This window comes from Osmerus mordax, chromosome 3 (genome assembly GCF_038355195.1).
Source record: "Osmerus mordax isolate fOsmMor3 chromosome 3, fOsmMor3.pri, whole genome shotgun sequence".
NCBI classification, from domain to species: Eukaryota; Metazoa; Chordata; class Actinopteri; order Osmeriformes; family Osmeridae; genus Osmerus; species Osmerus mordax.
In genome coordinates, this window is record NC_090052.1 from 4,345,162 (window position 1) to 4,356,537 (window position 11,376).

Consider the following 11,376-nt stretch of genomic DNA (forward strand, 5'->3'; position numbering starts at 1 on the left):
TACCAATTATGTGTGAGGAGCGATTTTTTATTACTTCATAAAATATACACAAATACTGTTGTAAATAAAGTTAAAGTGTGTTAAAGAACTGTACAAGATATCAGTACACAATACATAAACTGAAGTTCCCACAACCTGGACCAGCTTTCACCCGCCCCCCATTCCTCCGCATACTGCCGCTGGGTCACAAATGGGCTTTGGACCTAGCCTAGCTGAGCATTGCCAACACTCCAGAATACCAGAATGTGTATTATTAAAACTGCATTCATTTATCAGTTAAAATCAGTGACATCAAAATGGAGCAGTGGGTTGACTTTTAGCATCCTTCGTGTTTTGCTACATAGATCACTGCATAAACACAGCCATTCACCCCTTAATTGTTTTTTTTCGTTTTGTTTTTTTATTAAGAAAGTCGGCAATTCTATAAAATGTTGCTTTAGCCTTGAAGGCAGGCCCCATGAACAAAGTGTCATCCAAGCTTGAAAAAGAAAGTATGATTGGAAAAACTACTACTCTGCCAACCAAAAATCTGTAAAATTGTTAGAAAGTGAGAAAACAAATACACACGAAAATACACAAGAAATTATCTCACAAAATGACAGTCCAGGTGTTTCACCAGGGAAAGCATTTTTTAAGGTCCTTGCATAATTTCTACACACCCTGTAAACTAACAAACCACATACAACACACAACAATGATGGCAGTGGCCCAGTTCTAGGACCCAGCTGGCAGTGTACTGGAACTTTAATGGCTAAAACAACTCCCAATTTAGTACTTTTAATTAGTTCAAAAATTAACCCAGATCCTGATTAACGCATTTTTCTACATTACACCTTGAAACAACCAACCACATTTTGTCTATACACAGAAATAGAAAAACAAATATTTACAGTTAAGTAAAAAAAAAAAAAAAAAAAAAAAAAGAAGTTATTTACTTCCTGCCCCACCCCTTAATCCAGCCATAAGAGAACCCACCCATTTCTACTAGACCTCAGTTAATACAAGTAATAATCAAAATTGAGGGGAAAAAAGGAACAATTGTGGACATTAAGAACAATCATAAGAATCATAGCCCCCATCACTGACAGGATGGTTTGTCGCAGTCTCTGATCAACACATTTAAGAAATTATTGAGGTTCTTTTCCCTCCCAAGTCCCCTCAGACAATGTCTTAACAAACCCAGGTCACTTTGCCTTCATCAGTCTACTAAACATCACTTGAACAACTAAAACTAAGGGATGTCAAAGTGAGCAAAAATGGAGGACGAAATAATGCATGTCAGCATGAAGTGGATGAAAAGGAGTGATTAAATACTGGGAGTCTAGCATCAGTCTGTGGTCAATATTTCCACATGGGGTTCACATAGCCTTAACACTGGGCTTAATGATTAACAAGTCAGTAAGACAAATATTAAGCTGATAGCCCAACTAGTTCTACTCTCCATCACAGCTTTACAGCTAAAACAAAACACTTGCTCATCCTTTCTTTTCACCACTCCCTATACCACTCAGTCTCCCCCACCAGCACCTCTCCATCCTTCTTCTTTTAGCTGTACTTTTCCACACAAATTAAAAAGAACAAAAAGACTTGTACATGAACCTGGAACTCATCAGGAACCAATAATGACTATGAGTACAGTATCTTACTATTCTACAAATGCATCAATTAAAACATGTACATGGGTATATTTGTGTGTTTGGTTTGGTCTTTGAAGTGTAAACAGAAACGGCTAAATCTCCGCTTGCCCGGGATTAATTTATCCTGATTTGAAGCATGCTTGTTGTTTCCAGGGCTACGTCACCAGCATGAGAGGGGGTGGGGGGGGTTACAGGGCTGTTCAGGCCACACAACACAACAACGTGGAGGATGGACAAAAGGTGGAGGAGGGTGGGTGCTTTCATTCTCTTATACTGTGGTGGTAGACAAGAGCCTTGGGGTTTGCTTCCAAAGTGAGAATGGAGGGGACTTATTCTCATAGTCTGACACAAACTGTCTTGAGTCTCCTCTCAAAGTTTTGAGATTCACTGTCCATACCTGAAACATCCATTCTCTGTCCCATTGGCAACATTTTTTTAATAAAAATAAGCACAAAAAAGGAAACCTAAATCTCTGGAGTGAAGGGTATCTCTTGAAGCCCTGCAACACAGAATAACACAATGAAACTCTTGTTTGCTGAAAGTAAACTTATCAAATAACGAGTCATTTTCAAAAGCTTGTGTGAGTAAGTGCGTGTGAACACGTGACAAGGCCTCACCTGTCAGTTCATGTGCATGTGGAGCTTGAAGATTCACTTCCCCAGGTGCTCAAACGGCACGCTAACCTGAAAGGAGATACAGAGGTAAAGGGAGGCCGAAAGAGAGAGGGACAGAAAAAGAAAAAAAATGAAAGGATAAGTGACTCAGAAGAGCATTAGAGGGCGACAGAGTGGGGGCTGCATTGACAGAAAACACACAATGTTCCAAATAAGTCAAGCAGCTGACACCATAAAACCTTCTAGAACATTAAATATACCGGCAAGCACTAGAGAACTCACAATACATTTATCTAGCTGAGGAAGAATGAATATATTAAACACTCTTAATGACATACAAACAGATGCATCAACCAGGCATGTAGATCAGGAGCACTGATAAAGCATCAATGAAGCGCGTGCGTACCTGCGACGTGGAGATTCGAGACTGGTCGTGGCGGGCTGTGAGGTCAGAGGAGGACACGTTGGCTGGAGCCCCTCTGTGGAGCCTCATGCTCACTTTCCTCTCCCGCTCGGCACGAGAGATGGCCCGCGGTGAAGTGTTCCCTAAACAAAAACAGCAGCAAATTAGAACAGGCTACAACGGCCTTAAAATACACAAAACTACCGTCTGTAACTTAGACGTCCTCAGAGAGGCAATTTGTAGCACAGCACAGAACATATAGACACACATAAAAGTAACACATCAATAATCTCAAGATTATCTATATAGCAGCCATCATGACTATCATGCCAGTCCAAGTAGACATTTAAGGTACATGTCAATAACTATACCAACATTTGTAATAATATTTTTTTTTAATTAATTAATGAGTATACTACACGTCCACTAGGTTTCCATGTATTGCACGCCCTTAGTCCATTCCATGTATTTCACACCACCTAGAGTAGACCATGTATTTCCCAAGACGCCCCAACAGTGTTTACCATATTTACTATCATTACAATGCCATACTAGGAAATGCATAGCCTTATTATTAGTTTTGACCATACAGCTCTGGAAATAATTAAGAGATCACTGCACCTTTTACTTTCATGAGAAAAAAAAAGTTGACAAGGACAAGTTTGAGTGAGGAACAAAAGCGTAGAAGTTTTACCCTTCTGTAAAATTTGACTTATAGCACCTGAGGATGCTCAAAAGTCAACCTACTACATTTGTTACTTGTTTTTTTTTATGAAAGAAAAAGGTGCAGTGGTCTCAATTGTTTCCAGAGCTGTATATGAGCCCTACTTCCAACAACCAACCTACCAGACTGCTGTACACGCGAGGCGGGGTTGGAGATGGTCTGCTCAGGGCCGTTCCTGACTCTGTTGGCTGCTGGGGGGTTGGGTCCCGGCGGGAGGCCCCGTGCTGCGGACCCTCGCGGAGCCCCTCCGATACGTTCGTCTCTCTCCTCTCCCGTCCTCCTTTCCCGCTCGCCGTCCTCTGCTGTCCGGCTGGCGCCCTACAAGAAGGTAGCATGTTACACAACAGTTATGGTTCTGGTTAGATGAAAGACAGAGGTTGAGTACAATATGTGATATCACTACAAGTTGTGTTCAATCTCTAAGTCAATACGTCAATTTTAACGAAGAAACGTTTCCAGTGTTGACTCACAAACTTGAGCATGTTCCAGTCGAAGACGTAGTCGTAGGAGAAGCCCTGCCTGTGGAACAGGTTTCTGAAGAGCTGCCGCAGGTACGAGTAGTCGGGCTTGTCATCGAAGCGCAGCGAGCGGCAGAAGTTGAGGTACGTGGAGAACTCGGCTGTTGGAGCAGGGACATTAGAAGCGGAGTCAACAACATGACCGACATCTGTTAGACGAGCAACAGCTGTGCTAAATAACAGTCCAAAAGTGTTGAGTGACTTTCAGCAGTTTTCACTTAGCGTTCCTCAACAGAGCCTGCATGCATATCCTGTCAACATTCCAGCCAGCAGCAAACCTAAAGCAACCTCACTGGTTGTGCTTCTAAGATCCTTCATAAAACAAATCCATCCATTCCGCCTGGCTAGCCATCACTTACAAGGGTAGCCTTTGCAGAGCACCTCGATGGGGGTGGACATCTTCTTCTCGCTGATGCGTTCATACTTCTGCCTCTTGGTGGCGGCCTTGAGGCCCTGCCAGGGCAGAGAGCCCAGGTTGAAGTACATGAGGACGTAGCCCAGAGACTCCAGGTCGTCACGCCTCGACTGCTCTGTGGAGGGGGAGAGGAGGGAGGGAGGAAGGGGAAGAGGAGCACAGGCAGAAACAAGAGCAGGAGAGGAAAGGGAGGAGGAGCAGCAGAGACACGAGAGAGATAAAGAAGAGAAGGTTATGAAGGTGTAACCAATGCCCCCAATCTGTTACACAACATGGAGGCAGTACGGCAGCTGAGCACCAAGACCAGCCATAGAGACCCAAGCCTCCACCTCACACTTAAATATTCAGGCACAAATGTTACTTCTGGCGATGGGTGCTGAGAAGATTTAGCATCTAGCTAACCTAAAGCAGGTGCAGCGTGTCCCCACCTGCTGGCGGCGGGGCATAAGAGAGATAATTGTGTGACAGCTTGTGTGTGTGTTTGTGTGTGAGAATCACATGTTCACACTGATGCAGGTGGATCACTGCCAGAGTAGAGGAGGTGAATCTGGATCATGAATGGGCGATCGATCATTGTGTGAGAGCAGAATTGAGGACAGAACATCTAGCAGCACAGAGGATCCTTGGTGATCCTGATCAAATCCTATCTGATCTTCAATCAAGCCTAGGGGCCTCATGTATAAACGTTGCGTACGCACAAAAAGCTTGCGTACGCTGGTTTTCACGCACACAGTGTGATGTATAAAGATTTACTTGACGTGAGAATGTGCGGGCCGTCACGGAAACGTTTGAGCAGACGTGAGAATGTGCGGACCGTCCGCAAAGTCTTGTCTGGCTCTGTAACATGGCGAATTCTAACTGAAAAGTGCGGAAACTCACCAAACATTACAAAATAAAGTTTCCACTACAGTTTCTGTCATACGTAGGCATAACGTTAGTTATTCAAAAAACATATTTGGGCTACCTACGGTAATAAAAGTTTGATCATTAATGTGGATGATCACATCAAAATGCCAAAACCCAAAACGGGAAATTCTATATAGCCTTCTTCATTTAAAGTTTTACATCGGACCATTTGTTCTTCATTTCTGCCATGGTCCGGTTCTCTGAACCCACGGCATTTATGGCCCTATAATAATAATAATAATAATGATTTTATTTGTAATGCACTTTACATTTATCTAAATCTCAAAGTGCTACAGGTTAAAAACAAGAAAGGGCACAAATAGTGACAGTTTTCCACTCCGCCGACTTTCTTTTGTCGCTAATACCTGATGACAGGCTGCCAAACAGGACACATTTTCCCCATTTTTTGGTGCAGCGTTTATTCGAGGGTGGCGTTTATTCAAAGAAATACGGTAATTCAGACGAAGAAATTACATCAGGAGCGCATTTATAGTTCATCTGCATATTCATTTATGGGAGGAGGCAAGGCAGGGTCAGTGGCTCGTTCACGTGCGGTCAATCTCACGTTGATTGTTATTTATAAAGGAAAGGTGTGCAGGGCCTGGCGTACGACCGGTTTTATACATGTGAATATTTCTGTGCGTAGGTACTTTTCGAATTTTGGCCGTACGCCATCTTCTGGTATGAAAGCTGCGCAATCCTTTATACATGAGGCCCTAGATCTTTAACAGATTGGTATGTTGGAGAATCTGGAAAGTCACAGTTCTAACAGGTCAAACGTCTGCTCATAATGTAGGGCATCTTTAGTCTACCATGGATGATTGTGTGTGTGTGTGTGTATCATGCCTTACCGATGCCCAGGTGTGTGTTGATGGAGGCGTAGCGGGCAGTGCCAGTCAGGTTCTTGTTCTCCCGGTAGGGGATGTGCTGGTGTGTGCGGGCGTCGCGGTACTTCTTGGCCAGGCCAAAGTCGATGATGTAGACCAGGTTGCCCTTCTTGCCCAGCCCCATCAGGAAGTTGTCCGGCTTCACGTCACGGTGGATGAAGTTCTTGGAGTGGATGTACTCGATCCTGCTGATCTGGAAGAGGGGACAATGAAGAGAGATTTAACCGAGAGTCAGGTGGCTGAGCGGTTAGGGAGTCGGACTTGTAATCTGAAGGTTACCGGTTCGATTCCCGGCCTTGAAAAATGACGTTGTGTCCTTGGGCAAGGCACTTCACCCTACTTGCCTCGGGGGAATGTCCCTGTACTTACTGTAAGTCGCTCTGGATAAGAGCGTCTGCTAAATGACTAAATGTAACCGGAGACCCCACAGTACCAAGTATGCTGCACTGTGTACTCAGAAAGAGAGAGAAAGAGAGAGTGTGCAACAGACTAAGGGCCATAAAGGATCCAGGAGAACACAGCAGCTAGGACAAAGTACAATAGACAAGCTAAAAAGCAAGGGTAAAGGACATCCCACAATCAAACTTCAAGGTTAAAAACAAGTCGGAAGAACAACCACATCAAAAGGTCTACAGTTGAAAATCCTGCAGGGCAAGCCCTGTTCCAATAAAAATACGTGTTGGCCAAAATACATGTGAGGGCTGCACATAAGTCTGTAGTTGTGAGTGCCTGTTACAAATGAGACCAAATGTCTCCCCACAGGTATATCCCTACCATCTGGTCAGCCAGCAGCAGGACGGTCTTCAGGCTGAACTTGCGGGAGCAGAAGTTGAAGAGGTCCTCCAGACTGGGCCCCAGCAGCTCCATCACCATCACGTTGTAGTCCCCTTCTGCTCCACACCACTTTATCGATGGTATCCCCACTGGTCACATACACACGAAGACGCACACGGGTTAAGTAAGATGTGTGACCAAAGTAGCTTTACCAATTTATATACAGTTTTGAGACTGATTTATGATGTCTAATAACAAGGTCCCAGGTACCAGCCAGACATTCCCTTTAATACATGTAATGGCCTTCTAGAATTTGTCAAATGGTTTGTTCTTCGGCATCCTTATTGAGAGCCCCCCCCCCCTGCCCCCTCGCTTCATTCACCTCCTCCCTGCATCATCTTGTAGAACTTGCTCTCGATGTGGAGCTGGGGATGTTTGGTCTTTACGCATTCCAGCTTGATGGCCACCTCTTCACCCGTGGCAATGTTGGCACCTGAGGAAACACACACACACACACACAGGTGTTAAACCCATAAACAATGCAAATCCAAAAAGCCAATCACCTTCTACCAACAGATACAAAGGAAAGACTTTAGGAAAGGAGGGCATGGGTAAATCGCTGAGGTGATATACAATGTGTTGTCCAGTCGACGTGTAAGGTACAAGATGGTTTAGTGCAGAACAAAATGGTGGGTAGGAGATGCTGAAGGAGGAATGCCTAATAACTACAAGGGGGATAGAAGGGACAGCCACATACCCAGGTAGATGTCTCCAAAGGACCCACTCCCTATTTTCCTTCCGAGTCGGTACTTGTTTCCCACTCTCAGCTCCATGGCCTTCAGAGTTCGCTGTTGACAAAAAAAACACATTCAAGCATTTGATACAAAGCAACTTGAATTAACACCAAGTATCTCTGTTAACATACACTATGCAAGTGCAAAGATCACCTCTGAGTCAATGGTGACCCAGCATTTTAAAAATCCACTTCATTTCACTGAATTTCTCATGACAAACATGAAATAAAAACAACAGAATGAGTCCAGTCAGAGTGCATGTGTTTTGTTGCGTGAGCGGGTTGATTAGCAGACAGCTGTCTGGGATTCCAGCACTACACGATTAGATTTGTAGAGCTTCTGCACTGGGAGGGGAGGGGAGGGGGGAGCAGAAGCAGAGAATAGAACCAACTAAATACAGAAAGAGTAAAAAAAGAAGATGGAGAAGAGAGAGCATAACAGACAGTTAGGAGGAGAACAGAGAGAGATAGAGAACCGAGAGAGAGAGAGAGAGAGAGAGAGAGAGAGAGAGAGAGAGAGAGAGAGAGAGAGAGAGAGAGAGAGAGAGAGAGAGAGAGAGAGAGAGAGAGAGAGAGAGAGAGAGAGAGACAGGCCAGCGCTTTAGCCTGGCCTGGAGGCTGCTGGGTAGTACGGGACAGGCAGACACGAGGGGCAGGAGTGGGTCTACTGAGCCAAACTGCACGTGACACACTAGAGAAGGATCATCATTTATTTAGCGCTCTTTCAACCACGCCACGTTCTGCAGCCGCTGCAAAGGCAAAGCAGCGCTCTACTCCGCGGGAGCGGGGGCTCGGCTAGCTGTATGTGTGTCAGAGCCTACGAAGTACACCGCCGTGATGGGTGAACTTCAGAGAGCACCCCGGCGGCTGGGGATGATGAGAACAGGCATCATTTATAGAGGAGATACTACCTCACCGATTTGGGAAACCTAAGTAAAGCATGTCAATATGCTCGTACAAATATGGCAAAACCGGTTGTGATGACCGTTTCTCTTGTCATACCTCCAAAACTACTTCTCCAACCTGCATTCTTATCATCAGTCTTCATGTTTCCGTAATACTACACAAACCAAAATAATATCCAAGCTCTGTTGTGGCTCTTTGAATTGTGAATAGAGGCCTAATTCATGTGACCATAACCTCCTGCCATGGTCTGACATCCAAGTGTCTTGTGACTATGACACAGGATGAAAAACTGTGCTTCTCAAAAAACCTCAGCTTCAAAGCTGAAACAACCTATAGGCATGGATAGATAACATAGATACAGTGAAATCTAAATGTACAATATTTTATGAAACGAATACACAATTTGGCATGACTACCGGCACGACTTCAGCTTACAGCCACAGTTCAGACCAATTTATATATTTTACCAACCAACTAAAAGCACAGCATGTTTTAAGTCCCAGCAGGAAGTGAACTACATTTTGCACCATGGCATCTTGGAAAGACTGTACTCTACTGTTTAATGTAGCTCTGCCCAACAAAGTGAACTGACTACAAACCACATTCTGGGTTGGATTCTACTGTTTTTGGAAGCAACAGCTGACTAGCTGTCAGACAGTTAGGCCTCTACACAGATGTGAAGCAGCAGATGGATTAGGGTTAACAAAGGGGTTAGGCTTCATTACAGCAGAGGGTCTCACGTGCAGGGAACTGCGTTAGAGCCCTACATTAATCAACAGCTATACACTAAGCACCATTGATTAATTACTTGGTGTGGGATAGTGACACATCGTTTTATTTCACACACTGTTCCGCTCCGGGCATGTCTCCATGAGGAAAAGGCTCCGGGCATGTCTCCATGAGGAAAAGGCAGGCAGCTATGGGATACAGTCTCTGTCAGAGTGCCCAGGTAAGAATGCAAGTAGCAGAGCGCTGCTGTGTAAATACATGGCCTGCACTGTAATACATTACTGATTAGTCAACTGATCACATTGCAGTGGAGCTAAAATGCTCCAAAAAGTTTGGTGTATGAAAGTACATGGAGTAAATGCAATACACTACTATCCACTACCAGCATCATGACCAACAGTACTACTACTATTCCCAAGTGAAGAACTAGGTAGCTCGCACAGTCAAGTGCATCCAGCTCTGAGTCTGTAACCTACATAGAATCACTGTTTTTCTGGAGACAAATTCTGCCATACAGCCAAAGCTAGGAGTATTTCACAATTACTTGAAGACAGACTTCCTATTCTCAATGTCGACACTACATGTAGCTTACGATTGCTAAAATGCTTTATTGCAATGCCTAGTTAGCCAATGCACCCCATAAATTCATGCACACCCACGCAATGTACACAATTTGTAATATGTTCAGTGTTTTTTCAAACACTGGTTTTGGCTCTGGTTAGTACGTTACTATATAGTCTACAAAGCTGTCACTGGCAACTAGTTACTACCAATACATTCTGCAAGATCACCGATCGATTCATCATTGCCTACTAAACTAAAAAAAGAGAACTTGTTACGTTGCAAGAACACTTAAAACACTTAAAACAAATTGTGGACAAGGTTGCTGCTACATTGTAAATAATACCAGCTGTCAGTAGACTACTGTAGTAGGTAGGTTGTAGTTCCACAATAGTATCCTGGAAATAGCTTTCTGATTCACCAGCGTAGAAACATTCACAATATATTTAAGACTAATGCTATTATGCTAACGAATAATCCATTAAGACCATTGCTTAAATTTTATTCTCTAAACCGCACCCTTGCACTGGGATACCCTATGTTAACTGGAGTCGAAAGCCTTCTCTTTTGGCCCCCTCCCCCTCTCCGACGAACTGATACGAGCCTCGGGTTCGGCAGAATCAGGCTCTCTTTCCCCCTTGGTTTCCTCGGTTCCCCGGTCTACCACTCACCCGATACTAGGTTTATCCGATAGCTGGTTCGGCGGTGGTGCTGATCCGTTGGTTGTCAGTCACACTGGAGCCTAGGTAACGAAGGATGGGAGCGGATTCTGTCGGCTCTCATACCAATTCTTTTCTCTTGCGCGGATATACTCCCTGTTGATAGTCCCTGAGAAGCTTCAATACAAATGCCCGTCTCTACCAGATTCTGTCTCCCCCTCTCGTTGCTCGCTACCCAACGCACCATTGACAACCTCAATGATGTAATTCACAGGATGTCAGAAGCACCCGGATGGTCTTAAAGAAATACAGAACCACTGATCTGTACACATAATCTTATCAAAAAAAAAAAAAAAGGCATGAGTTATAAATAACAATTATAAAATCCATTAATTTTGTGAGAACATCCCCAATTCTTCTCATATCAGCCACATAGGCTATTAAAAACGACGCACTCCTTGGTAAATAAAAATACAATATGAAAACATGTAACGATTACCATCAATTTCAGATGATATGACTCGACTTCCCAACCTAAAAGTTGTGTAAAACCCATGCAACTATACCCCTTGATTTATTTACTCTTCAGACCCTGGAGCATGTTGAAAACCTATGAATACAACTATTCCTTACAATTGTACTAAAAGCAGTATTACAGTAAAAACATAGTAACTATAGCATTCAGAGTCAAGTATGTCATAACACTGGGGTTTACAAATGGGGTCAAGGTTATGAGTGACAGATGGACAGGCTTTTATTAGTGCGTGTGTGTGTGTACACAATGTTGCCAGTGTGTCAGTGAACATGCAGGAATTTCAAGTGTGTAAGGTACCGAGCCATCTTTAAATTA

General features: G+C 43.9%; 1 protein-coding gene across 1 annotated transcript; it reads right to left on the reverse strand.

Annotated features, from left to right (window-relative positions):
- Positions 1 to 17: 17 nt before the first annotated feature.
- LOC136940959 (casein kinase I) lies at positions 18 to 10,730 on the reverse strand. Its single transcript, XM_067233303.1, has 11 exons — positions 10,539 to 10,730; positions 7,636 to 7,726; positions 7,261 to 7,371; positions 6,879 to 7,027; positions 6,069 to 6,297; positions 4,256 to 4,426; positions 3,849 to 3,997; positions 3,501 to 3,696; positions 2,658 to 2,797; positions 2,255 to 2,320; positions 18 to 2,136 (listed from the first exon to the last, which is right to left on the reverse strand). The coding sequence occupies exons 2-10, from the start codon at positions 7,709 to 7,711 to the stop codon at positions 2,288 to 2,290; spliced, it is 1,254 nt and encodes a 417-aa protein (XP_067089404.1). The 5' UTR covers positions 7,712 to 7,726; positions 10,539 to 10,730; the 3' UTR covers positions 18 to 2,136; positions 2,255 to 2,287.
- Between the last annotated feature and the right edge of the window lie 646 nt (positions 10,731 to 11,376).

Coding starts and splice junctions, on each gene's coding strand:
- LOC136940959 (XM_067233303.1), bottom strand. CDS start 7,711: ATGGAGCTGAGAGTGGGAAACAAGTACCGACTCGGAAGGAAAATAGGG. Junction 6,298..6,878: donor TGCTGCTGGCTGACCAGATG/GTAGGGATATAC, acceptor CCCCTCTTCCAG/ATCAGCAGGATCGAGTACAT. Junction 3,998..4,255: donor GCTCTGCAAAGGCTACCCTT/GTAAGTGATGGC, acceptor CTGCTCCAACAG/CCGAGTTCTCCACGTACCTC.